The 26,033-nt window shown below is 36.8% G+C and overlaps 1 protein-coding gene across 1 annotated transcript in view; it reads left to right on the plus strand.

The window, feature by feature from the left end:
- The window catches only part of CAMK4 (calcium/calmodulin dependent protein kinase IV), a 216,827-nt gene extending 207,580 nt beyond the window's left edge, over positions 1–9,247 (plus strand). Inside the window, exons 9-11 of the mRNA XM_061189506.1 lie at positions 3,438–3,564; positions 7,472–7,624; positions 8,807–9,247. Of these exons, the coding sequence (XP_061045489.1) occupies positions 3,438–3,564; positions 7,472–7,624; positions 8,807–9,247 (721 nt within the window). The remainder of the gene's footprint in view (positions 1–3,437; positions 3,565–7,471; positions 7,625–8,806) is intronic.
- Positions 9,248–26,033: the final 16,786 nt, after the last annotated feature.

Raw genomic sequence — 26,033 nt, forward strand, 5'->3', positions numbered from 1 at the left:
ACCCTGTTACCTGCCAAAGGCGCCATCTCCAAATACCATCACATTGGGGGTTAGGGCTTCAACATGTTAATTTGGGGGGAACACAATTCAGTCCATAGTAGGAAGAGGTTTGGTTTGGTTTGGTTGATTTAATAGTGATCTTAGAAAGTGCAGTGTCTAGGTAATAAGGGCTAGGAAGAGGGTAACTAGGGTAGAACCCAACCCACAAGCAAGTTAGCAAACTCTAAGTTCACCTGGGTTTATATGATATATTGGTCAGTAAGAACCATAAAAATGTTTAAAAGCAACCCATAAAATAGCCATCTGCTATTATGTAATGTCAAAAGATATTTTCAGTGATCAATTCCCTGTGTTTCCAGGATGTATTAAAGCTTGAGAAGAATTTGGAGAGGTAAGGAACCATGTTTTTTCTTAGGAAAGTGAAAACTTTTAGGTAATTTGTTTGCCACACCAAGTGCTTATTAGTTCATTAAAATGAATTCCTAAGGCCGCATTATAGAATCCCTTCAGCTTACATTTAAGATCACTTTTATGCTGCGAAAGAATGTTGTCTCCTGAATTATGTGGGTGACATATCATACTTAGTGATGTTAAGTGAAAAACTGAACTACAAATAATGCTCCAGATTTGCCCCTAAAATGTAAATGTGCCCACCCAGTTAGAGTTTCGTGTTGAAATGTGATGGGAGGGGTTGAAGCATTGAGGAGGTGTAAGAACTCAGAGATGGAGGTAGGAAATTTAGTAACATTTGCCTTGAAAAACTGAAATATGGGATGAGTAAAATTCCATGATGTGGTCACTAACGTGGGAAAATGAAGAGAAAAAAATGTGGCCATTTGAGAAACGTCTTACTGTAACCCTGAAAATAATTTTTAAAATCTCTCAAGTTTCTTTCCCCTAGTTCACTTAAGGCCATTGATTATAGGTGTTGGTTGAATAAGTGGTAGCAGCCCCCAAAATTAAAGTTAACAGTGCTGCTCACAACTAATATCCTTTAGTTCTTTTTTTTTTTAAATAAATTTATTTATTTATTTTTGGCTGCGTTGGGTCTTCGTTGCTGCGTGCAGGCTTTCTCTAGTTGTGGCGGGCGGGGGCTACTCTTCGTTGCGGTACACGGGCTTCTCATTGCGGTGGCTTCTCTTGTTGCGGAGCACAGGCTCTAGGCACGCGGGCTTCAGTAGTTGTGGCTCACAGGCTCTTGAGCGCAGGCTCAGTAGTTGTGGCGCACGGGCTTAGTTGCTCCATGGCATGTGGGATCTACCCGGACCAGGGCTCGAACCTGTGTCCCCTGCATTGGCAGGCGGATTCTTAACCACTGTGCCACCAGGGAAGCCCCTAATATCCTTTAGTTCTGATCCAACTTCGGTCAGCCCCTAAGCCTAGGGACTTTTTATTTAATCTGTAGTCCATTAATAATTGATGAAGTCCACTACGCAAGATTCATTGGAACATTTTCTCCAGTGGATTGTGCCATTGGGCTTATGTACCTCCTTTATTATTATTAAGAGTTCCACCAGGCTATTCTGTGCTATGACCTTGCTATTTCTAAGGATGACAGTAGCCTGGAAATAAAGGCCATTTTGTTTCTTACAAGAATTCTGGTCCCTCTCTTTGGTTTAAAGCGTTAAACCAAAACCCTTTGTCCCCACAGACAAAAGCAACTACTACAGTTCTCAGGTCAAAATCAGAATCAGATAACGTCAGAGATTCAAATTCTCTCCTTCAGCTTTCAACACTACAGTTCTGCTCAATAGCTTGGAGCTACCCTGTGTAATACAGTCACACTTCGGGCCTTATAATCCTAATATCCTCCTAAACTGTCATTGTCAGCATTCAAATATTTCCATTTCTAAAGGGTTTTCTTACTCTGTGTGTATGTCTGTGTGCTCATGCACACATGCGTGCTGCTCTCTGTCACATTTCTTCCACTTTTGACATTTCAGGCTGATGAGATAAACTTTTTACCTCTGTTACCAACGCACAGACTTGCTGACATGACTGAGAGGAAAGAAAGGCATTTGAGTACTGTACCTTCTGAACTATCATTTTTCTCTCTAGATTTCCAGAAGGGGAAACATTAAGAGTTCCCTAAACTAAGCCTGGAAAGTTGACCAATTTCTCCATGACTAGCCAACAACAGGCTATGTTTTTCTAGTGTTTTGGAGGGCAGAGGAGGGCCAGGTGAGGCTGAACTGCCTCCTTGGCAACGTGTGGACCTGTGCTCCCTTCTCTCCTTTTGCTGGAGCAGTATTCTCTGCGTGGACTGCTGCAGTGGGAGAGGGAGGATGCACAGCCCAGGCCTCAGCACTCCCTGAGCCTTGCCTTTTCCTGGCTGGCTCCACAATATTTGAAAGGAACAAAGACTCTCCCAACAGGACGTTCCCTGAGCAAAAGAACATGAGAAATTGCTTCTTCCTAGAAACTCACTACATTAGGATGCACTGGAACGTTTCATTCTCGGCACCAACCTGGCCAGCTTGAAGGAAGAATTTGGGGAAATGATTTTCATTCTTTTTCCTTCATTCCTTGTCAGATGCAACACATGCCCTAGCAGGGACTTTTAAAAAATAGTTCCCTTTTGGTCTTTAGTGATTTCAGTACCTCCACCCACCTATAAACAGTAGAGGCTTGGTGGTCCCAGACCAGCAACTCACTTTTCCTCTCTCTCTTTAGGATGCCAGAGATGGTTCTCTGTTTCTTTTCTCCCACATTTCTCATACATTTTTATGCTGACCCGTGACGGAAGATGAAGGTGAACATAGTGAGATGTCTTTAAGATGTGCAAAAGTGAGGGTCACTTACCAGGTTGAGCTAACGCTAGGCTGCTCACCTCTGCTGGCTGCATCTGCTCACTGTAGTAAGTTTTAAAAGGCCATTCCCTGACAATAGTGTTAGCGCCTGTGTTTGTTCACTCTGAAATCCAAACTGGAATGGGATAGAAATCGAATATTTTATTCATCTCTATGGAAGAATTCAAGTGAAGAGGGCTGAATAAAAACAACTAAAAACTTTTCTTTCCACCTTTTAACCTTTTTATTCTCAAAATCCTAACTTTTCTGTTTTGTAATCAATTGGAATTCTAATCAGTCTTCTCAATTCCTGGTGGAAAAAAATCCATGGAAATAGCACTATAGCATAATGCCTATAATAGTGTTAGCTATTATTATTGTTGTTTTGTGTCATAATTATTAATATGATTATAACTTTTTGTAGAAATCTTAAATTGGTTTTGTATCTATTCTTACTTCCTGAAGACATGACTGTGTGTTTATATAACCAAAAGTGAATTGTAAGAAGGTGATTACATACTAAAACTGAGCGATTACATTCATAACAGGAAGCTGTGAAAAAGGACAGTCTTGAATTTCTGAAAAAAATTGGTGAAATATGCTTAGGCTTTTTAAAGACATTTTATTCTCTATCTTTTGTCCCTCTAGACTTTGTGGATTTGAACCATTCTATGATGAAAGAGGCGATCAGTTCATGTTTAGGAGAATTCTGAACTGTGAATATTACTTTATCTCCCCCTGGTGGGATGAAGTATCTCTAAATGCCAAGGATTTGGTAAGTGTGACCAAAACAAAATGAAACAAAATGAAATAAAATCCCTTGCATTCATTTTTATCTAATTAATGGGCAGTGCCATTTTTTAAATTAACCCCTCTTAATAGCTTATTTCTTTTTAATTATAAAGTATTTTTAATGAAACAATGCACACTAATGCATTTTCCTTATAGATAATGAAAAAAGGTATGTTTGATTCATCTCTAGCTGAATTATCACAAATTACAAATTACGGCATATTAATTAATGAGTTTTTACCATCTGGTCAATGCAGAACCTTGCTTATGAAGACAGCTGTGCTGAGTGAATCCAAACATAATTTACACAGAAGAATTCTGTTTTAAAATGGCTTGCTATCACCTAGATTAGTTATTCTTTGAATAAAACAACATTGCTTTTTGAAATGTTCAAACTTATTAAAATATCCTGATAGTAACACAAGTCCCATCATGCATGATTATCATTATACAAGTTACACTATACGTTTTGTTTGGTTTTTTGTTTGTTTTACTTGGCTTCTCACTTCAGGTAACATTGAAGTTTGTTTGCATTCAGGAAACACATACCCTCTAGGGAGATGGCCCACCTGTTCTAAAATAAAGAGGATACTAGGGTGTAATTGAAACATTTACCATCAATCCTCTAGAGAGAAATCGTGCAGAAATAACTAAAAGCTGACTTCTGAATCATAGAAGGTTAGATCTCCAAGGGATCTTAGGAGTCATCTAATCTTCCCTGCATTTTAAAGATGAGTTTGCTAAAGCCCAGAGAAGTGAAATGACAGTCCAAGTTCACACAGCTTCTCAGCAGAAAGGCATTGTTAGGAACTAAGGATCCAGATTTCCAGACCCCTTATCCAGTACTCTTCTCCCTCCTTACCTTCTGTGTTCTTTCATGAAAACAGATTTCCTACAGGTCACGGATTTTCCAACATGGTTGTGAAAGAGAGGCCGTGTGTGTGATGTGAGAATGTGTCATCCCAACTCCTCCCTCATGTCAGGGCCCACACTCCTATACATCTCTTGAATCCGTCCACTTCTCTCCACCTCCACTGCAACTGCCTAGTCTAAGCCCCATCCTCTCCTGGTTCACGGCCACAACCTCCTATCTGGTCTCCTTGCCTTTTCTTGTGCTCTTCTCAAGTACACTCTCCACACAGGATCCAGAGGAATGGTTTTATAAATAAGTGTCACCCTCTCTTGTGCCACTCATTTCACATCACTCTCCCTTGATCTCTCTTTCCTCCAGAGCACTAGACTTCCAGTCCCTCATCAGTGTAGCTCTGGGTATGGGCCATTGCTCTTTCTTCTGCTTTGTGATGTTCTTTCCTCCTTCCTCTCCACCATTACATACACATACACACCGCTTTACATAGGTAACTCTTATCTTCAAGCCCTGGCTGCCATTTGGCATTCTCTGGGAGATTTCGTCTTCAGCAGGCCATTCTTCTCACAATTGGTTCATTCTTTTTGCCACTTGTTTCTCTGCCCCCTAGACTTCCTTTTTCATAATGGTCATCATTTCTGTATACTTGCTCAAAGGTGTTCCTTAATTAGATTGTAAGCTCTGGGAGAGGGTGAAGCATGTGTGCCCAGATCTTAGTACCATATGGACATAAAGTACAGGCTCAATAAATATTTGTTGAATGAAACCATGAATCAGGAAACAGACCAAGGATTCTTAAAGTCTGACATGCCTGGATTCAAGTGACCCCCCTTCTTATAATTTACAGGTATGACCTTGGGCTAGCCTAACCTCTCTGTGCTTTAGTTTTCTTCTCTGGAATGATACCAGTACCTATCTCTAGGTCTTTAGAAGAATTAAGGGATATAATACATACTAAGTAATCACCACCAACTAACTCAATAATAACCCCATTATTTAGTCCTCCTTCCATTTCTTTTTATCCCTCATAAAAATTAAATGGATAAGAGGGTTAGCTGTGATGTTCCTTCCTTCAGCTAGACCTCCTGTTGGTTAATAAATTTATAAAACTTCAGAACTAAAGCAATCATCGAGCCTCATAATGTGTACTTATTAGCAAAACCTGCATCTGTTCTGTCATGAGCAGAGGCTATGGTGCCGATGAGTGGGGAGTTGGGCTATAAGAGGAACCGTAGGATAATGGCAAGGCTTTGGGTTTGAATCCTGACAAGGTCACTGGATCTCTCTAATCTTCAGCAAGTTTCTTAATAATTCGGTGCATCAATATCTTCAAATGTAAAGATTAATGATGACATATATAAAATTTTGGTACATACTGGCTTTCAGTAAATTCTTTGTATTTTCATGAGGAGGAGGATGGTAATGATAAGAGGAAATGGATGATTAGAAAATGAGAGGGAAATATCTAACTGTCAGGGATGGTGTAAGGATTAGGTATCATTTACATAAAATTATTAGTATATGTGTTCAACAGATGATAGCTCTGACTACTATCAAATTTGTATTACTACTGTGCATTCTTTTTCTTAATTATCCTTATCTCCCTCCACCTCCTCTCTGATTTTAAGCCTAAGCAGTCTCACGTCTCTGCCCTTTACAAATTCAGTGTCTCTACCCCACACACACATTTCTTTGCAAATGCTACAAAAAGGAAGTGAAAGGAGAACCAGATATTCATTCTTCATTTGACTAGCTGCCTGATTTTGTTAGCCTGTGTTCAGTTCTTAGGTTATTAGAGTTAGAAAAGATCTTATGCCTTAAATCATCCAAAGCCCCTCATTTTACGTATTGGCAGACTGAAACCCAGAGAGGCTGACTACCTTGGAAGCACTATGGTGTAGTGGCCATGAGACAAACTCTAAGACCCGAGTTTGAGTATAGCCCCCACCAGTTACGAGTTGTCTGACCTTACACAAGTCACTAAATCTTTCTGAGCTTCCTTCCATCCCTCATTTATGAATTGGAGCTAATAGTTACTAATTGATAATGTTATAGACAGGGTTACATGAGTTTTGTTTTGTTTTTTTTAATGTTATATGTCTATAAGAATGTATTTATTGATACAAAGGAATTAGGGTGGAAATGAGGTCATGTAAGAAAGGGCCCAGGAGGGTGTCCATAGTCACCCAATTCACATGTGGTCTTTGTCTAAGGTCACAAAAGTAGTTAGAGACTTTGAATAAGTTAGGACTTGAACATGCTTCCTGACTCCAAATAGTCTCTGCCTCATTCCAGGTCACCCCTTCTGGGCCTAGGGCTGGGGATTATTTCGGTTGTTGATCTTCCTGGCAAATTATTGTCTGCTTATCCTCACAAGCAGGGGTAAACCTCCCAGAATGGGCTACCATTGGTTTGAATTCAGTCCTTTAAGCAAATCATACCCCCAAGCTACTGACACCTTTACTTTGATTCTAAATAGGCTTTCACCCCGGCTCTTGGCTTATTCCTTCAAGTACCCTCAAGGGATTAGAGAGAGCTATTAACTTCATGATAGACTCATGGTATAATCATAAGGGCTATGATACTGCCCCTATTGTTTGCCATTCAATTCCCATAGGAAGAATGATGGATGCATGAACGATTCCGTCTCCATTGATGTGTATTTTAAGCTCTGAACTCTAAGTGACGTGAAGTGCGGCTGAGAATTACTCAGATGCTGGTCCTCATTCAAAGAACTTCCAGTCTACAGGCAAGGCAGGACTTGTTTCTTTGACCTCTGTGGGCAAGCTGTCCGCCAGTTTGGGCTCTCAGGTAGCCTACGCACACCACTCTCAGATTCCTCAGCTACTGCTACCTGAAGCCATCTCTACGGTGACCTCTGGGGACTTAAAAAAATTGTTTAATGTATATTTAGTGTACTGCCAAGGAAATTAAATAAGACCTAGAAGTTCACGAGCTGAGGGGCAAGCCCAGGTCACCATAAAAATCTCCCTGAGAAGACTATGGTTCTTTATCATTTCAGGTCAGAAAATTAATTGTGTTGGATCCTAAGAAAAGGCTGACTACCTTCCAAGCTCTCCAGCACCCGTGGGTCACAGGTAAAGCAGCCAATTTTGTACACATGGATACAGCTCAAAAGAAGCTCCAAGAATTCAATGCCCGGCGCAAGCTCAAGGTTAGATGGCATTTATTTGTTTTATTTAAAAAAAAAAAAAAGATTTCTCTCATATCTTGATGATAAAAGATAATTCCACTATTATTTATCTAATACTATTATTCATCTCCTGTGGTACTAGGAAAAATCCTGCTTTGAAATCCCAACACTGCTGGCATAAAGCCAATTGTAGTTCTGTTATCCTCGCATAAGAATTCATTGTGGGGATTTTTGTTTTTTGGGTTTTTTTGGAGGGGGGGCACCACGCCACTCGGCTTGTGGGATCTTAGTGAAAGCGCCAAGTCTTAACCACTGGACCGCCAGGGAATTCCCAGAATTCACTGTTAATAAAGGGAAATGTGTTGTATGTTGAGCTTTACTCACCAAACAAATCCATTATCATTGCTTCTCATTTAATTAAGGCTGAACTGCTTGAACAGCATTGTTCAGGAAACATTTATTCAGAAAGTTGTCTACTTTCTGAATATGCAAAATTGGGAAACAATTTTTTAAAACTATGTTTTATTACATAGGCAAATAATTATACTTGGTAAAAATTAAAATAATTCAAGTGATAGGGAAAATTATCTACCAAAACATATCTCTTTTTATAGAATGTATATGGAATAGAGATTAGGTGCTTTTCTCTTACTTAATGGTATTTAGGACTAGCTATACATACAAGGGATCTCAGAGAACAGCTGGGGGTCAAAAATAGTGTTCTATTCAGCAATCGCTTACAGGCTGATACAGACTAAATAAACCTGAAGGGTTCCATGGTCATATTAATTTGAAATACACTAGATTAAACAACCTTGACTTAACCCAGGACTTCTCAAACAAATTTGACTGTGGAACTCTTTTATCTACATAGTGCCTACTAACATCCATGGAACTAGTGTCCCATGAAACAAATACTTTGGGAAACACAATCTAAAATTTTTGAATATTGGTAATCCATGGGAAAATGCATTTATTCAGGTTTTTGGTTGTCCAGATGATTAAATACGCTAATTTGAGATTAAACATATTTTGCTGTTCATTCTCCAAACAAGTTTTCATTAGACAATCTTGGAATAATATACTTTCAAAGATTAAACACTAACATATAATAACAAACTCCCTAAATGCAAAATTGAAATTGAGCTCTGATTTGGGATTTTAAGTGAAAGTAACACCTGACACTTTTCTGTTTCCAATCAGGCAGCAGTGAAGGCCGTGGTGGCCTCTTCCCGGTTGGGAAGCGCCAGCAGCAGCCATGGCAGCATCCAGGAGAGCCAGAAGGCCAGCCGAGAGCCATCTCCAACACAAGATGGCAATGAAGATGTTAAAGCTATTCCAGAAGGAGTGAAAATTCAAGGAGACGGGGCCCAAGTGGCAGTTGAGGGGGCAGAGGCTGAGCTGATGAAGGTGCAGGCCATAGAGGAAGTTAAAGATGCTGAAATAAATGCTGCTGAGGCCACCAAGATGGTGCCCGAGGCATTAGAGGATGGGATAAAGGAGGCTGACCCAGAAATAGAGGAGGGCCTAGTGGAGGAAAAGCTGAAGACTGTTGAGGAAGCAGCAGCCCCCAAAGAAGGGCAAGAAAACCCTGCTCTGGAATTTGGAGCTCAGCAGAATGATGTGATCCTGCCAGAGTACTAAATGGCTTCCTTCCATCTGGGAGCCAAATCCTGGCACTTTATGCATTTTGTCCTTCAGCAAGGAAGGTGTGGAAGCATGATATGCATTATAGTGGTTCTGTTTTTAAGGTGCAAAAAAATACATATATATCAGTTGGTAATCCTAACTTCAATGCATGTGACTGCTTTATGAAAAAATAGTGTCTTCTATGGTATGTAATGGATACCAAATACCTACTGATGAATTAAATTCGAAATTGCAAGTAAACACAGCATAACATTTAAAAACATACATTTTCAGGGACCAGTAGCACACATTTGAAGTAAATAGTAACAAATTGTTTTTGCTTTGAAAACCTAGCCAGCCTACACCCTTCGGATTTCTTTACAAGGACTGTTGCTCAGCTAATACTAGGTAGAGCTATAAGATGTATTCCCATGACATTCACAGTCTTTTCAGTAATGTGTTCAAACTGTTTACAAGAAGATGGTTAGGTTATAGTTGTATGGTATGTGCAAAAAAAAAAATCCACTTACAATGGTAAGAAACTGAAGCATACTTTAAGGGCTATGAAACCATATGCCCCTAAAGCTTGTGTGCAGAATGCTTTCTTTATCTTGTCTTTATTTATACACATCATATTACTAATAACCAAAAACATTCTATTACAAATTTCTGCCATTTTACAGTCCTAAAAAAATTATTTTACAAACTCACGCTGAGGAATTTATTCTTTCCTTCACCTGCTCTCTAACAAGAAGTCCTTCTGATGGACAACATTTAGGGGTGGAATAAAGAAATTTAGTGAAGAAAAGGAGATAAGACTGGGACTTAGACTAATAAAGACTGACTCCTTGTCATTTTTCAGATAAAATTGAATTTATTCACAAGCTTGTACAATTTTAAAGATAGGAACACTTTTATGGATAAACTCTATACTTACCAAGGTTCAGATATTTAGAAAAGTCTACACCAAAGGCTGATGCCAAAATGTCTGAATAGAGTGGGAATAATATCCCATTGTAAGATCATCCATTATTGACTTTAGTAAGGAAACCTTTGTTTTTATAAAAGTCCTTTTTTTCCTTCAACTGATGGTTATTTAGATATACGGCTTATGGACTAAAGATATTTCTGAAAAGCTAGTATATCTTTTTCTCATACTTGGAATGGAAGCACCCATAATTTACAATGCATTTTTGAAAGTTTCCATGTCCAGAAATGTAGGACAATGCAGCTTTTAATTTACTTTAGTAAACAAAAACAAAAAGAAACAATGAAAAACACACTGATTTCAAATCAGACTCTTCAGAAGCTGTAACATTAGACCTAATACATTACCATGATTTTTTTTCAAAATATTTTCTTTCGTTTTCATATAAACACTTTTCCCTTATAAAAATCAGTTAAATTCCAAATACCTCAGATTTATTTCTAGCTTGAGCTTAAATGAACATTTTTATCAAATTAATTATGCAGCATATTTTAGTAGGTTTCCTTAATTTTAAAAAAGGATTATTTTCAGGCCAAAATTATGAATAAAAATGACTATCACATAAAAATCCTCCTCAAAAATAGAGATCTTAAATTCTTTTGGCTCTTCCTCAGACCTATTAAATTAGAAAATTAAATTAAACCTCTGGTTTCTGGGGACTATCGGACCTTGGAGACATTCTGCTTTCCAAGTGCAAATCTTTCTTTAATACTGTTCTCATGAGAAGAAAATAAGGTAAAACTTCTTGTCTTCCATAATATAGGGGCCAGACAGATCACTGACGTGGAGGAAAAAGCCCTTAAGGGCACATCATCTGGACTCAGAGAAAGATTTTTTGTTTCATTTTATCTTTATTAATTAGTAGAGAGTACTTATCTTCTTCTCTACTGTTTCCTTCCTTCTTTATTCTCTCAGAATTTCCATTTTAGCTATTATAAGGGGCTCACTAGTTTCAACCTTTAAGAATGCCTTCTTCCCTAAGCATTAAGATTTCTATTTTAAAAGACCAATTGCCTGGTATACTTTTCCCAAAGAGACTTAACAGGTGTATATGGTGAGGCGTATATGGTAAGTGTCCCATATGTTGGAAAAGGGAAGAAGAGAGGGAAAGGAATCTTAATGGAAAGTGGCAATACTAATAGGAAGATGAGAACACATTGTCCCTCCCAGCCCACCTCCATATTGTTCCAAGGTCAGTGGTTATATCATCCCAGCACTCAGGGCTGATTGCAATGGTTGGACCTGCGGACTGTGTAGTGTGAAGAGCACTGCAAATGCCAAGGCCAGTGTGTGTTTAAGAATTTACCCATTTAAATGAGTACACATGCCTATTCCCTGGTGAGTACTTGAGGGTGTGAGCGTAATTTCCTCTTTTTTAACCCGTAAATTGCACCCTCTAAAAATCAGCAGGAGTTTTAAATTTTGACTTGTATGTTAAAGATTAAGTCCTGATAATGCCTAAGTGACTGAGTTAGTCATTTCAGTGGAAAACAAGTCAAAGCGTCACAAAAATCGGTCATTTCAGCCAAACGATTCAACCTAAGATTTCACAGAGATGCTATTTAAGTTAGGATAGTTAAATTAACATTTTTGAAAAAACAGTAAACATTTATATTGCTTGTTAAAATGGGATATATTATCTATCTCAAAGATTACTTATTTATAATAGTAGACTAATGCAGATAGAACCTTAATTTGATGAACTATATCATAATGTTTCCTTTAATTGACAATATAGTCACAAAGCAAATAATTAAGGGAATTTCAGCAAACAATAAATTACATTTTGCATTTTAGAGATGACAGTTATTACATTATTGATTTTTATTCTCAGATAAGTTCAGATACATAGCATAAACCAGACTATTTTGCCATAGAGAAGGAAAATCTTGAATTATTTCTCCCATTTAAAAAGTCTAATTGGAATCCCAGTGGTTTTTCTCAAACCGTAAGAGCTCATTTGTCCATGAATACATAAATAAGGTAGAAATTAGAATTATATGGTTGTAGAAGTTATTGTCTAGAACAAGTGCTGCCTAATATAGATGATACAAACCACATATGTAATTTAAAATTTTCTCCTAGCCACATTTTAAAAAGTAAAAAGAAAAAAAAAGCTGGTAAAATTAACTATATTTTAATCCAATATATCCATACTATTATTCCAATACATAATCAATATGAAAAATTAACAAGACCTTTTAAATTTTTTATTTTTGTACTAAGTTTTCAAAAGAAGGATTATGTTACACCTTTAAGTGCTCAATAGCCACATGTGACTAGTGGCTACAGTGGTACTGGAAGAGCACTGGTCTAGAGCACTTTCAAAGCAAAATGACACACGAATTTCTATGCTTAGATTTGATCTGCCTCAGTTTTCCACACTGATGAGTTGGTAGGAGGCCAAAAAGAAAATGTTTCAGAAATGTCATAGACTGAGTAAAAACTCTGTTGGCCACGTCTACTTATTCATGTGCTTCAGAGGAGAAGTGTTTCCCAGCATGACTGTTAGAGAACTTTCCTGGGCATTGGCAAGTTGTCTGTTGGCTACAGTTCCTCTCTTTGGGCCCTGGAATCTTGACTACAGGCTAGCGTCTCCTGAGTACTGCCATGAAGCCAATCGTGTTCTCACATACCAAAATCTACTGCGGGCGAACCATGTGTCCTCATTCAGGAAGGACTGCACACAGAATCTTAGTGGGATTTTGTAGGCCTGGCCACCAACAAGGCTGGACACCATCCTTGTGTTGCAGGCAATATTCCTTTATAGAAATCTTCTGAAATATACCAAATTTGCATGATAAAGACTGTATGATAAGGATGATATCACCCCAGTTATCCTTAAAATGAGAATATGACCATCCGCTGGCATTTTTTATATTTCCTTAGAAGAGTTTAATCAACTCTGCCATTACACATGGATTCAAAAGACTTTTTGGAATTTTCTTACATACTGCTATTTTAGAATAATCCTCAAGGTTCTATAGCCATTTTTAGTGGCAGACTTTAAAAGAAAGGAACAGTTTGCCTTTTACTGTGACCTCAATTACATAGTATTTTGAACATATTTTGTAATTTAGAATGTTTAGCAATCCCTATTTCCAGTTTCACATGCAAGGTAACTGCCTGAAGATTGCCTATAGACTGAAAATTTAGAGAAAGCCATTTTGTTTCATAATTCAGTTGTTTCACAGAAGCATCTGGTTGCCTTTCAAATCAGAAAATAAAAGAAGTAAATGCCAAAAAAGGCAAAGGATAAAATCAGTAAATCATTTATTCTGTTTTAGGATTGTCTTTGCAAAGCAAATGCAAAAAAAGTCAAAAAAGTGAATCAGCACTAGGTTTTTCTTGATGAGGCTGACTCCACATAAATTGACATAAATATACTGAGCAGAGTCAATTACATAATTACAGTGCCATTATGTAATTTACTTGTCATTGCGGAGTATTCAGTCTGGTTATCTAGGTCTACTTTAGCTGGTGCCAAATTTTCAGACATCTACTTACATAATAGGATTTGTAATATCCTTGTAATTACTGCCTATTAGGTCATATTCAAATTTCCTTAATGTTCAGCACTGATATGTCTCTGATCAAGGTCGTTGCTAACATTTGAGCATTTACTGGTTAAATACTGCTTACTGGTTAGACTCTGTGTGTGTCTTCAGTGTTTTTTTTTTAACTTTTATGCACATATAATCTCAATATTGGTATTATAGTATTCATAACCACATGTTAAGCAGAAATGTAACCAATAATTTTCTATGAAACTTTTTCAAAGTTCTTTTCTTCCCCGGCACAACTCAGGGTGAGTTTCTGGCTCCTTGACAAATAGAAAAAGAACCTAAAAGGTCACTGGAGAGATATCAGCTATCCACCCATAGTAACCAAGCTCAGCATTTCTTCTTTCTATATCCTGATCTGTTAAGGGCCAGTTTTTGTCATCATTACTTTCAAATATCACCTGAGATCAGATAATATAGTCTCAGCTCACATAGCCCAACCATTTATATACTTTTCTTGGAGAGCAATAACAAACTTGACTAATTTATGTTTGCTTGTTTAAAATTCTAATTTTCACACACTCTCTGTGGTGTACTCTAGAGGCTTTGATTGTGTGATTTTAACTTCCTTCAAGATTGTCTTTCCTCTGTCACCTGGCCCAGAGGTCTACCTAGGACAAGGAGGAAGCCTTGCCATGAGAGTGGACCATGTGAGTCCTTGACAGGAATCAGACATTGCTCTAGTGAAGACTCAAGGCATGTGACTTGGTTGAGCTCAAATGAGCCAAATGGGAAACACGTCTTCCAGTGATACTGTTTGAATATTGGTACAGTGCCATTAGTCAGTAATGGAAAATGAGATTTCACCAATCATTTGCTCTTCCCATGACTTGGTTTGCTACCACTTGTCCCAGATCAATGTTTTGTTCCATCCCTATGGCCATCAAGCTGCCCTCTCGAATTTTGAAGTCCTCTAAAATCCTGGAAAGAGTATCCCAGACTGGTTGAAGAAATGTAGAGTCCTTGGTGGCCCAGAATTTAGTTTGAAACTCTAAACAGCAATGCTAAGACAGCAAAATCATACTGTTCTTAACTAGTTGTTTTCAGCACATTTTGAAAACTGACCTGGAATACCCATGGATATGGAATATTTATATCTGTGTAGTCTTTTCTGTGATTCACTGTGTTAAAAATGACAGATACTTAATCTTCAGTCAGATTATATAATATTTATTTTCCATTTAAAAGATAATTTTGGGCTACTCAAATATAACAGGCTTCATATTAGAATTTTTGAAAGCTGTTGTTTTCCCTAAGCACTCTCTCACTCTGACAATCAGTTGTGGATGATAAAAATTTACTAAGTTTGTCCTTTCTTTGTCCTTTCCTTGATACATATATGGTAGTTAATCTGGTTTGTAAAGGATACAAGTAAGAATGACTATAAAGTGACAACTGTCATCTCATAACTGCCTCCTTTTAACTTGACCTATTTTTATAGCCTATCATGCAGCTAATATACGGTACATACAAATAGCATATTCACGAGTATGATTTTTATTGTCAAGATTATTATTTCACAAGTTCTCAAAATGTTTATATTCATGCACCCTTAATTTCAGTAATATTTTCATGACCCCCTACCTACCAAGCCAAAAGAATTACCTAACAAACATGCCCATTTTTTAAGTAGTTAGGTCCAAACAACATAATAATAGTAGTAGTGCATTCCATGTCTGACTGATGTTGCTGTGTTTCCCTTGACATGTTAAAATGTCCTCTGAGTTTACTGAGTGGGAACAGCAGACAGGTGACAGACAAAAGGGATTATCAGTAAACAAGTTAGGGGCTAATGTTTATACTCTTTCTTATTTGAATGCCAATCATTCTTTTATCTATGGTCTTTGTGATATACACATAAAACTTACATGTGCATTTTTACAAAGTAATTTCCACATAACTACCCAAGGAAATAAAGTTAAATCTCCAAAGATCAGTTTTCAAGAGTCAGGCAAACTATGGGTCACGGACCAAATCCACCAGAGCCCTGTTTTATAAATAAAGTTTTATCAGAACACAACCATGCTCATTTATTTATACATTGGCTATGGCTGCTTTCATGCTACTAGGACAGAGTGGAGTAGTTTCAACAGAGACTGTATGGCCCAGAAAAGCCTAAAATGTTTATCTGGCCTTTTACAGAAAAAAATTGATGACCCTGGTTTTTCATGGCACCCTGCCTTTTTGGTAACATCTAGGAATACAGATTCCCATACTCCAGATTTCTTCTCCTTAGCTTAGGGTTCTTATCCCATTTGCTTCTTAGGAAGTTAGGAGAGGTTTGTTTCTGTGCAGATGGTCTCAACAATAATTTTGCTGGAAGTACAACTTAACAGTAAAATTTCCCTAGAGAACTAAAAATTCAAAATTGCATCATTCCTGAAAAGAAAAGTTTAGAGTATGAATTGACTTGTTTAAGAGAGAGGAATTAGAAAGATTTCTAGCACATCAAGCATGTTTTAGAAAATTGATCCTTTTATTTAAAATCATGTAAATGACATTTTATATTGCCCACATTTAAGTCAATCTGCAGCTGTTACTTAGTAAGCCAAGAAATGAGAGCCCCCTTTGGTTCTGAATCCTTCAGAATATTTTCAAGTAATTTATACCAATTGGATTTTCATTTAATCATTTTTAGGAAATAACATGCTTTATTATGTGGCATTCTATGACAATGACTTGCTTATCAATAGCTCAGGAAACAGGCAAATAGCCAACTTTTTAATGTAAGAAAGCTACTTTCCAATCCCTGTGTTTTTCTGAGTGTTATATATTTCATTTCTTCGGAAAGAGAAGGCCTTGAGCAAATGCTTTCCTTTCCTTTTCTTACATATTTAGAAATCCAAGAGGGCCCCTTTTCTTAGTCTATTTCTGTCACAGAGAAATTATTCATTCCACAATATTTGCCTTAAGGGAAGCAGGTGGCCCAGATATTGAGAATGTAGGCATGCATGACCTTTGTGTTTGACTTTGAACATCTATAGCCAAAAGGTTACAAATGAGATATTGAGTAGAAAACCTATTATCAGCTTATTATTAGGAATACCTAAAATTATATCATGACTCTAATTAAATAATATATTGTTTTCTTTAAACTGTTGCAGCAATCAATATGATGTAGCCACTGGATACACTATAGAACTCAGGAAAAAAAGAGATGAATCGTCTGCCTGCTCCTCATGGTTGATGTGAGTAGGAGGGAGACTTTACTGGAATGGAAGAGGGAAAAGGTAAAATGTAGATTAGGATGCCACATTCCCACCTACCCATTTTTCTTGATTGCTCAGAGTTTGAAGGCAGTTGTTAATGGACTAAACTTATCATTTTTAAATTTCTCTCAATATCTGGGTCACCAGCTTCCCTTAGAAATGAGTAAACCAAAGCCAGTAGCTAATTTTCCTCCCAGAATAAGAAACTAAACAGTGTAGTTTAGGGAATATTAGGCCTACATCGCAAGCACACTTTAAGGAGATGATTCGGTGATTCTGAAGCTTTCTAGGAGCAGCGCATGCCAGGGACCCATTTTCTCAGTAAACTTTCACTGAAAAACAATTACGTACAATGAAAGAGTCAGAGTTGAATTAAACCCATGCTACCCTCTAGGATTGAGCTTTGTCGTTGGAGAGAAAAAACAAGTGTATATATAGCCTGTGCTAAATCTAGGCAGGCAGTAAGCCCTCCAGGGATGGAAAGCAGGAAAAGCTCCCCTTTGCTTGGAATGATCAAGGGAAGCTTCCTGGAAATATTAGCTAAATATAAAGGATGGGGAGAACCTTTGCAGGTAGGGAGGAGGAAGGCAGAACATTTGGCTGAGAAATCTACAGAGTGGAGAAATGTGTTGAAGGAACAATGCTGGGTGTGAAAGACTGAAATCTGCAGGGAAGTGTTGCTAAGTCTGCATAAGAGTATCAGATCTTGTGCAAAGTTGAATTAGGCTTCTTCACCCCTTTCTTACTCTGGGTAGACATTTGTGCAGCATTTCCTCAGAGCATGTAGCCCTCTGTGATCTCCTACATACGTGGCTAATTTGGTGTGTCCCCAAGCAGAATAAAAATCACCCAACACATCAAAGACATTTTTGCAAGTCACCAGTTGAAATAAAGCCTCAGTCACGAAAAGCAAAAACTGCACTGGCGAGATCTCCACTGACAAAGCAGAGTAAAAGAAGATAGTGATTATCTGAGTAAGTTTGGCAAAACTCCAGTATCTGAATAACTCCCGGTGACTAGAAAATCACCTAACTAACTACTTGCTAAAGCTTTGCCAGTGGAGGCCACGTCAAGGTTACTTCTTTCACAGTTATTTTAACCTTTTAAATTATCTGACCTGAAAGGGCAATTCCCGCAGGATCTAAGATAGAATTATACCTGAAAGTTTAGACTTCAAAAGACAACCTGTGCTAAGCCTCAGACAATGAAATTTAAAATCTTTGGAGCTGCTTTCCCCAAATTTCAAGCCGATCCTGTGAAGTCCTTTCGTCTCCATCTCTCCCTTTTGCCCCTTTATACACCTCTCTATAATTTCCTTTTTATATCACTCATTGCAGGCAGTATTTTACATCCATCTTCAAGAAACTTTTAAAAACATAATCAGATCACAGTATATATACTTCTAGTTGTCTTGCCACTTTGCTTGTTTCAGATAATGTCTGTGATTAGTAACTGGCTATATTATTTGGGCAAATGAAACGAAGGAAGGGACAAATGTTGACCATCTTCTGAGTGATGGAAGAGGAGTTAAGACGTGGAGATACTGTAGGGGTACAGAAAATACAACTTAGCAGGTATTGAGAAAGGAATACTTCTTACTAGGGTTTTCAGACTTAGGTGACAGTATCTGGTATGTCTTTTCTAGTTTTTCCTAGAGGAGAAATCTGTACTGCTGCGTTGTCGAAAGTTTTCTGGACTAAAAGGACATAAGCAGCTCAATAGCAGCTTGAAGGATTAGATAATGGAATACCCCTCTATACAGGAAACCTACATCTCCAGTAGTTTAGACTGCAAATCATCAGCCAAAAACGACTGCATGTAGGATTTGGAGGACAAAGAAAAAGTGTAAATATTGCAGTTTACACCGCCAAGATTATAGGCTGCCTTCCCAATTTCTGATTGAAAAGTACTGGAAAAGGAGCTGTGAACATTTCATTTTTAAAACCTGTCAAAATGGTGCTATTGACTCCTTCATACAAAGATATATTACAGTATTTTTTAGGTAAACATGTAAGTCTGACCTGGCCATAAATGTAAATATAGAGAATGTTTATAGAGAATTCATCAAAATCATGCCCATTTGCTTTTGACTGCTACTGTTTTGTTCAATGGCAGTGACTGACAGTCCCTGCTTCCAGCATATGGGACACATCAGAGTCACTGGCTCTCAGCTGCCCAAAGCCTGGGGCAGACAACATGACAGCCACAGACAACTGGCTTCTTCTTGGACTCAGGTTAGACAACCCAAGTAAATGACTAAACATGCTCATTTTTTGGTGTTTCCCAGGAACATAATGGAAGAATATGTGACTTGAGGCAAAATGGATGTTGGGAGACTGTTGAAATTGACCTTAGTGAGGGCCAATGTTGCTTTGTGTAAGTTCATTCAGATTTGTCAGAGCATGCCAAAAGAAGCATACACCTTACTGCTGGGAAACTTGTAAAGCAATTTGCATGTATGGTATGATAATAAATCATCTAAGAGCCCACCAATACTTTGCATTCCGTGATTTGAAATGTTAGCACAATTCAAGAGTGACACAATGGGCATTTTCCTTATATCTGAAATATGGAGTTGAAGCATTTCTTGATTGGTTTTCCATTCTCTCAGGCAACATTATACTTTGAGTTTCATAGCATTTTTAATATTATACAGTGATGTCATAAAATCATAAAGTTAAAAGGGGATCTTAGTAATCATGTAACCCAACAAGCTCATTTTATTAAAGAGAAGTAACACCCAGAGAGGTAATGACTTATCTAAGATCGCAGTTAGTGGCTGAGAAGAGAAGAGATCTGGGTTGCCCATCTCCTAGTCCAGTGCTCTCACGACTGAGAAGTCAATTCACTGGATACAAAGTCAATGCAGCGATTCATATAAAAATTGATTTTCATTATAAAAATATGAAAATACAGAAAAGTAGATTACCATAAGAACGCCTTCCAAAGACAAGCATTGTCTTTTTAAAAATCTAGCATTAGTTTATTTTTTTCTTACAGACTTTAATCATATTGTAACTTTTTTATGTCAACCTACCACTACAGCAGGCATTTTTTGTATAATCTTCAGAAACAATTTTGATAGCTGCATAATAATCCATTCTCAATTCTTTTTCTTTTCTCAGTTAACACTACATAAAGCTTTTTTCTGAGTTTGGGGAAATCTATCCTAAGGAAATAATCCTAATGTGGAATTGTCGGGCCAAATGATATTCAGTGGTCCCTTCATGATGATGCTTTCAAACCTGCAGGACCTGAGAATGAAAGGGAAAAACCTTTATGTTCCCTCCTAAGAAGCTGATTGTTAGCAACAATAGTTGTAAAAAGAACTAAAAGTCTTTCTTGAGCTTGGCCACCCAATCAGTTAGCAAACATTTGTGTGACATATTGAGGGGAAGGCATAATATGTCAGTGAGGTTCACTCTCAGAATTGCAGCTTGCTACTAACTACTATTAGGTCCAAAATCCTCACCTAAACAATGACTTCTGAATTGAGGGAAATGCTAGAGAAAAACAAAAACCTCTCCCATCTGCAAGTCCATTTTTGACTATATGAAACATCTTTTTATTTCAACCTGGTTTTGCACAATCTCTGGACTACTTCCTTTAATAAAAAACCAGCTGCTTGTACTTAAGGAATGTCACTAAAGCAAAACCTAAGAAGGAAGGTAAAGCTCCTGAAAAAGAACAGTACCATCCAAATAATGAGTAAAAAGCCCATTTTGGTATTTGTACACTATGCTTCCTCCATAATTTTTATTGGCAGAATACTACACCCCACTAATCACCTGTACAGATAACACAAGTAACATGGATCCACCCTCTATCTCCTGGGATACATTTGCAGTTCATGTTTTCCAGCAATTTTCTGTCATCTCCTGGCCTAGAAGTCTTCATCCATAGTGGACCCTTTGCCCCAGAGGAGTAGAAATGGTATACTATAGACATAAGTCATTCACATCGGACGCCATGTGACACCAACCATTAATTAGCAACCTTCCGAGGAAGCTCCATCACCTCATTACCTCAATTACGGACAGCTATGTAGAATCTGCCACATAGAAGGGGCCCAATAAATGTTTCATGGAGGAGTGAAGGACTACTTTGCTATTTTCATTTCTATTTTGTAAGTCTATCATTTTCCTATTGACAATTAAAGGAGCTCTATACTCACTTTCCAGAGGTGACCCACTGAGAGATGCTATGATTGGCTAGCCAGAGTCATTACCAACCCTTTCTCCAAGAGGCTGGAAATACTTGCCTTCCCAGCTAGTGGTAGTCACGTGACCCAGACTACTAGAAAGAAAAGCTATTGGAGGCTCTGGAAAAGCTTTTACTTTCCTGATAAAAGAGACCGATGAGTAGTGCCATGCCTTCCCCTGCTTCTTCTTTACTTGAATGCACATGTAATTTCCAGGGCTAGTTGGTCACCTTATCATATCTGAGGGAAAGATGAGAACTGTAGAAACACTGGCCCTGACATCCTTGAGTTGATAAATACTAATAATTACCGACATCCAGATTTTTTATTAAATGAGGAAAATAACTCCCTATTTGGTTTGTTTTTTGTGTTTTTTTGTTTTTGTTTTTTGTTTGTTTGTTTGGCCACACCACACAGCTTATGGGATCTTAGTGCCCCGACCAGAGATTGAACCCTCAGCAGGTTCAATCAGTCCTAACCACTGGACCGCCAGGGAATTCCCGACTCTCTATTTGTTAAACCACTTAATAGTCATATTTTCTACTGCATATTTCCCACAGCATCCATAACTGCTTTCTTATAATATAGATCAACAGTTCCTTTGTAATCACTTCCACCTTTTTTCAACTCCAAAGGAAATCATCACTACAATTGCTAATCAAGTTAGTACAATTATTTAAAAATGTATACAATAAACCTTACCTATATGTTACAGTAGTAAGAGCATAATATGTCATCATCCTTGCTATATAACAGCAAATCAAAATTCAGCAGTATTGTGGCTAATATTATATGAGACATTGGCAGGAGATTAGCATATGCATTGTTAATCTTAATTTTCCAGTTTATATTTTTCTTTTGTAAGAGTTCAGGAAGCTATACACATTATTTCCATTTTAAAAGACTAAGATGAGATAGGAACGTACAAAGAAACGCAAACTGCTTATCTTTTTAAAAAGTAAGTTGGACTTCTCTTTCTAGCAGTATGGTGGGCTATATCCCTTAAATGGCCTTCCTGATAAAAAAAACTGAAGTACTGGAATCAAAATATTAAAAAGGCTGTTTTTTGGTTAAAAAAAAAAAAAAGTTCAGGAAGCTAAACTACATACTTTAAATTCAGATAAGGTTAAAGCAACTTAGATAGTATAAATGGTCAATACACAAGCGTCTAGAAATTTTATTCTGATATATTTCATATATATTTTAAAATAAATACACATTTTATTATATTAATGCATGCTCTCATTAGTTTAATGAAGGTTCCAGCTTTACACACTGGCCCATAAAAGAAATATAAACTTCTTAAAAATAAAATCTATATATAGTGTAGCTTTTATTGAATTGCAAGAGATGAATTTTTATTTAACCATACATGTAAAATCTTCGGAAACAACAAAATAATACAGAAATTATAATTCCAATTTCCTGTGCTCTGGGATTAATCTAATGTTTCTCCTAAGCTCAGATCCCACCAACCTCTACTTCTGGAATTTGAATAAGAAAGGCATGGGAGATAGACTGGACAAGTAATTATACAACACAGGGTCTAATGGCCACCTGGTCAAGTCCCCTAGCTTTTCTGGGTTCTGTTAATTTATGCATAGGTTTGGGATAGCTACAGTATCCACTTAATTAAAAGAAACTGGATTTTAACAACTGATTCTAAGAATGCTAGTGTGCTCTTAAATAAACAGGTAAAGCTTTTATCCACATCAAAGGGAATTACTCATACCTAAAAGCTCAATAGACATTAGGAGTTTAAATTGTGCAATGTTTTCCTATCTTCTCCAGAGGCAACCTCCATAACAGAGTTTTTAGCTTGAGAGGTTAACTTAATTCAACTTCAGTGTTGATAAAATGTCCTTCAGATAGGAAAGAAAGAGGGAGGAGGGTAAGAAAGGACTTTTTTATTGGGAGATAATTTTACATATAGAAATCTACAGTTTCAAATATATCCAACCTCAATGAACAGTGAAATGAAGAGATTTTTAACATTGACAATGTCTTTAATATTCTAGCAGTTTATATTATACATAACTGCAGAACACTAAATTCTCATAATTATTTTTGCTGAGTATTGTGTTAAACTTCAAGGATTAATCAAGGATTATCAATACAAACTAATATTTCATGCAGAAGTATCACTTATGATAAATTATTTTTTTCTTGTATGAAACTAATTTCCTTAAAAAAATAGGTATCATGTACTGAAAACAGTACTATGCCAAGTGTTTCCTGCATACACGTGTTTCTAATACAAACTAGCTATAAGCCAGAGAAAATAATCAACCACATAACTACAAGGCAGATTATATTCTTTCATTTCATCAACTGCCCTATGAAAAGTTAATTATCTTCAAAGGAAAATCTTTTGGGGCTGTAATTTTTATTTTACTGACAATTACAACTGATTTATTTCTAATGTTAAGGAGTCCACGTTTAGCAAGCACTGAAGGCTTCAGAGACCAGAAAAGATTTTGTATTTAAGAGAGTGATTCTATGAAATTCTCTACTTCATATTATAGAAAGACAAATTAATATACAGATTAATATAGAACTGTGTGTTATTAAAAGTTATTAAAATTAACTTGAAATGTGGCTAGCCCAAATTAGTAAAATATACACCAGAAATCAAAAAATTAGTATAAAAGAAGAATGTAAGCTATCTTAAAGATTTTTACAATGATTACATGTTGAAATGATAATATTTTGGATATATTGAGTGAAATGTACTATATTATTAAAATTAACTTCAGCTGTTTCTTTTAATTTTTTTAATGTGGCTGCCAGAAAATTTTAAATTACATATATTATGTGGCTCACATTATTTTTCTATTCTACAGCACTGCTATAGAAACAGCAGACTCTATTACATGTTAATATTAATCCCAATCCACATTGTTAAATTTCATGTCATTATGATATTTGACATAACATACTTAATACATTATCACAAGATTCCTGAGCTTAGAATCAAATATAACTCTACTCTTGAAAACAAAACCAAACAAAACGTGCTCTAATCTTTTCCATCATCTTCTGTATACCAGCAACTGTGCTAAACTTTGTTTATGTATGATTCAGCAAACACGCAAAAGGGATCTTTTGGGTGATAGAACTATTCTAAAACTGGACTGTTGTGATGGCTGCACAACTATAAATGTATTCAAAAATCAATGGATTGTATACTTACAACTGGTAAATTGTATAGCATTGGAAATTATACCTCAATAAAGCTGTTCTGTTTTTTTTTTTTAAGTACACAGCTAGAGCCCAGCAGATTTAAAGTGCCATCTAGAAGCTGCATATACATTTCAGGTAATTCAAATATAATTCTTCAATCCATCATATGGCTCAACATTGCAATGAAAATTTTTCCATGAGGGTCTTGTTACCTGCAATGGGTCCTCATTCAACAATGGATTATGTCATCACTAGTTGGAGGTATAAGTTACAGAAAACAAAGGGAACACAGAGTAGCTGAAAGTGGACAGTTTATTAGTGGCACCCAGCTCAGGCGATAACAGCCCTTATAATAATGTACATCTTGTTGCAAACTTACCCAATCTGGGCACCCTATAATTGGACATCTGCTGGTATTTTGCCATGCTAGACTGAATACTGGAATATAAGAAACCTCCTGCTCTACACTAATAAAACGAAATAAAAGACAATAGATTGAGTCAAAATTAACATTTAACAATTTCCATGCGAAACTGAAAGCTAAACTGCTCATTTCTCTTTCCCTATTGCAAGAAAAAAAAAGTAGCAGAGAAATCCAGCAGCTCAAAAATTATAGTCAATTTGGAAAAACATATTGGTGATTAATAAATTTCAAGTTAAGAACACAGGATCGTTTGTGCATTGCTTCTATCAGACCTTGAAACAAACTATTTTCAATCTAAAATTTGTAAGATTAAGGATCGTTTGTGCATTGCTTCTATCAGACCTTGAAACAAACTATTTTCAATCTAAAATTTGTGAGATTATTCACTATGGATATTATAGTGCTGCCACCTTTTGCTTTTCTTGAACATCATCTCCATACCAAAAAAAAAAAAAATAAGTCAGCTCTACTTTTTCTACTTTATCAAAATGGGTCTGAAGAACTAAGACTTAATGCTTTCTTTACACTCAGGAAAACACAGGAAAGTAAAACACAGATCATACCTTCATGCAATTGAACCACTATACAGTTTTGTGCTTTTTGTGGCCTATCTAGTAAATACTATTTCCAGAGATCTCTTTACCCCATATTAACCAAAAAAAAAAAAAAAGAAGAGAAAATGAAACAGTGGGAACAGTAATAATAACACATAAATAACTCACATTGAACACTGGAACAGATTTCAAGATGTGTGCATGTACACAAATATAAATATAGACAAAAATTTGCATGGACACTGAGTTCCCTCAAGTTCTCATCTTAGATGTAAACTAGGTGGATAGTTCAAAAGCCAAAGACCATGTGGAATGTTAAAATCATTTAGGAATGTTCATTTAATGCAGCCACAGAATCGAGGGACATATTATAGTCCATTCTAGTTATAAAATGACTCATCCAGGCATTTAGATAAATCTATGAACGCATTTGTTCTAGTTCCAGACTGAAGTTACATCACAATTGTGAATGCTTATGACATAGTTATACTTTATGAGTTGAGTGACACATTTAAAACTCAAACATGTATAAAACATTCACTGAATTTGACTTTCTAGAGAGATGATTCTCTATTGGTCAGTATTGGATACCACCACCCATTTCACATAACCCAGAATACTGTCCAATCAATGTGGTGTCCCAGCACATATCTGGCAGTTTTTTACACTGTCTTATTCA

The sequence above is a fragment of the Eubalaena glacialis genome, chromosome 4 (assembly GCF_028564815.1).
Source record: "Eubalaena glacialis isolate mEubGla1 chromosome 4, mEubGla1.1.hap2.+ XY, whole genome shotgun sequence".
NCBI lineage: Eukaryota > Metazoa > Chordata > Mammalia > Artiodactyla > Balaenidae > Eubalaena > Eubalaena glacialis.